The sequence below is a fragment of the Merops nubicus genome, unplaced genomic scaffold (genome assembly GCF_000691845.1).
Source record: "Merops nubicus isolate BGI_N331 unplaced genomic scaffold, ASM69184v1 Scaffold34795, whole genome shotgun sequence".
In the NCBI taxonomy this organism is placed as follows: domain Eukaryota; kingdom Metazoa; phylum Chordata; class Aves; order Coraciiformes; family Meropidae; genus Merops; species Merops nubicus.
Genome location: NW_008612205.1, coordinates 1 through 2296, shown reverse-complemented (window position 1 = coordinate 2296; position 2296 = coordinate 1). Strand labels below are relative to the sequence as shown.

Genomic DNA, 2296 nt, shown 5'->3' with positions numbered 1-2296 from the left:
TCCGTGCGCACAGCCTGCCCCGCTCCCGGGCCTCCTTCCCTCCTGCCCGCCGAGGTCCCTACTGGTGGATCTCGTTCTCTATCAGGCTGTCCTCACACGACTGGAAATCCGTGTCATTCATGCCGTCGGCATTGATGAGCTCCTCATCCTGCGAGCCCTGCTCCTCCGACTCTGTCGCTTCACCCTCCGGCGAGGAGTCCTGCAGCACTTGGGCGATGTACTTCTGCCAGGGACAGGCACGGCGTGGGGAGAGAGCAGAGGCACACGTAAGCCCCGGGGGGTCTCTCGTGGCACCAGAGCACACCACACAAAGCCATGCAAGAGGTTGGGTGTGGGGACACGCTGAGGGTGAGGAAGGGCCCAGACACCACGGGAGGTACTGGGAGAGGGGGTAAAAGCGGGGCTGGCTTGACCCCGCAACAGTGGATCTGCCAAACCCCAGCATCCTGGGACAGGCAGCATTCCCAGGGAGCCAGGGCTGGGAGAGCACGGGGCTTCTCAGCTCTTTGGAACCCACGTGGACTGGAAGACCTTGCTCCCTTCTTTTTGACAGTGGATGTGTCCCTCTGAGGTTGTGCCTGCCTCCTGTGGAGCATCTCCTTTTGGATAGATGCTGCTGCCCTTAGGCACACAGACACTGGGACAGAGCCTGGATTACACGTGCACACCACAGCCCTGCTCTCCTGAGGAAGCAGGAGGCTCTGCTTTACTCCATCTCTGCACGTACCCCCCGAAGAGACCTGCACAGACCCCAGAGAGAAAAATCTCATGGTAGAAGGAAGCAGCTGGATTAAGCCAGTGAGTCAAGGGCAAGTTCAGAAAACAGAATCTACCATCTCAGAATTGGGCAGGGGAAAGACCTCAAAGCACTTTCATAGCATTCAAGGCCATGCCCACAGAGACCCCTCCTGTGGTGGCGCTAGGACCAGCCTGGTGGGTGGCAGCCTTTGCTGATGGGCAAGCATAAAGAGATGCAGAATGAGAAGGGAGACTGACCCGGCTGGATTCACTGTCCTAGCTGAGAGAGGCAGAAAGTAAATGCACAGTGTCTGAGGAGCCAGATGAAGGGGTTGTGTGTGTGCACGCACATGTTACAATTCATCACCCCACTCAGGTAAGGGGCACAGCACCCAACATTTGCCTCCTACCCTCTCTGGGAGAATCCAGATGCTGCCTCAGAGAGGTGAGGAGCAAGGTACTTAGGGAGTTACCTCCCCCTTCCAAAACTGGGTAAGAAGCACACCAGGGCATGTAAGCGGGGACAAGGACTCACAGCTGATTTGGGAGCTGTCAGACTGGTGGCAGGTCTCCCGTTCTGCCTGTTTTCTATGGCATCCACCTCTGTGTGGTCAATCTGGAGAGAAAGCAGAAATTGAGAAACAGGCAACACATTTGCTGTCCCATCCTAGGAGCAGCATACAGGCAGCAGGGACAGCCTTGGGACTGTCCTCTCCATGAAGCCAGAGTTGAGGCTCTGCCAGGGAGCAGACTGGGACCCCTCCTAGAGCCCCTGCTGTTTTACAGCTGAGGTGTGCTCCCAAAGAGAAGGGTCCCACAGCCCCACCCAGCACTCTGCCTCACCTTGTAGTTGTGAGCGCTGAGGTATTTGAAGTGCCCGAAGCAGACGTGACACAGGCAGATCACAATGGTGATCACAAGGACCACAAAGGTGAACATGGAAGTGGGGGCCAGGAACCCTGGGTCAAAGGAAAACCAAAGTGGGTAGTGTCAGAGGGACGACGACTGTGCTCCACATCTGGGAGCTACCAGGACCACAACCTGGCAGGAGAAGCAGCTCTGTAGGAGGCCAGGGGCTGGCATGCCATCCCAGCGCTCACCTGTGCGCATGGTGGAGAAGAAGAGAAGCCAGAAGAGGCAGAGGATGGGGGCTGCCACCACCTGGTTCACAGCCCCTGAATGGATCTTCTTGTCCAGCTTGGCAGGTAGGTAAGCATAATACAAGTTGTATCGGTCCACGAGGTGCTTAAGCAGCATGTACATGAGCCCTGGGAGAGAGGGAGGGATGCCAGCAGAGCAGGGAATCAGCCTCTGACTGACAGGGAATACGTCCCTACGCCACCCTTCTCGCCTCCCTGCGCCTCCAGCTCTCCCCAGCCTCTGACAGAGGGCGGAGGAAGGGCAGGACTTACCAAAGGGGACGATGATGGGGCAGGTGATACTGTACGTCATGACCACGGTGAAGACGCACATCATCCAGGCGTAAGCAGCCCCGAACTGGAACTCGTAGGCCTGGTGCTGGAAGAGGGACCAGAGCCCCGTCAGCGGACGCGGGGAG

At 57.8% G+C, this 2296-nt stretch overlaps 1 protein-coding gene across 1 annotated transcript; it reads right to left on the bottom strand.

The window, feature by feature from the left end:
• Positions 1-62: 62 nt before the first annotated feature.
• Positions 63-2250, bottom strand: LOC103774101 (CSC1-like protein 2; the record flags this gene model as incomplete). Its single annotated transcript, XM_008941480.1, has 5 exons — positions 63-223; positions 1274-1354; positions 1582-1697; positions 1839-2006; positions 2151-2250. Coding segments are annotated over 5 exons (626 nt in total), but the record flags the coding sequence as incomplete, so codon positions are not given.
• Positions 2251-2296: the final 46 nt, after the last annotated feature.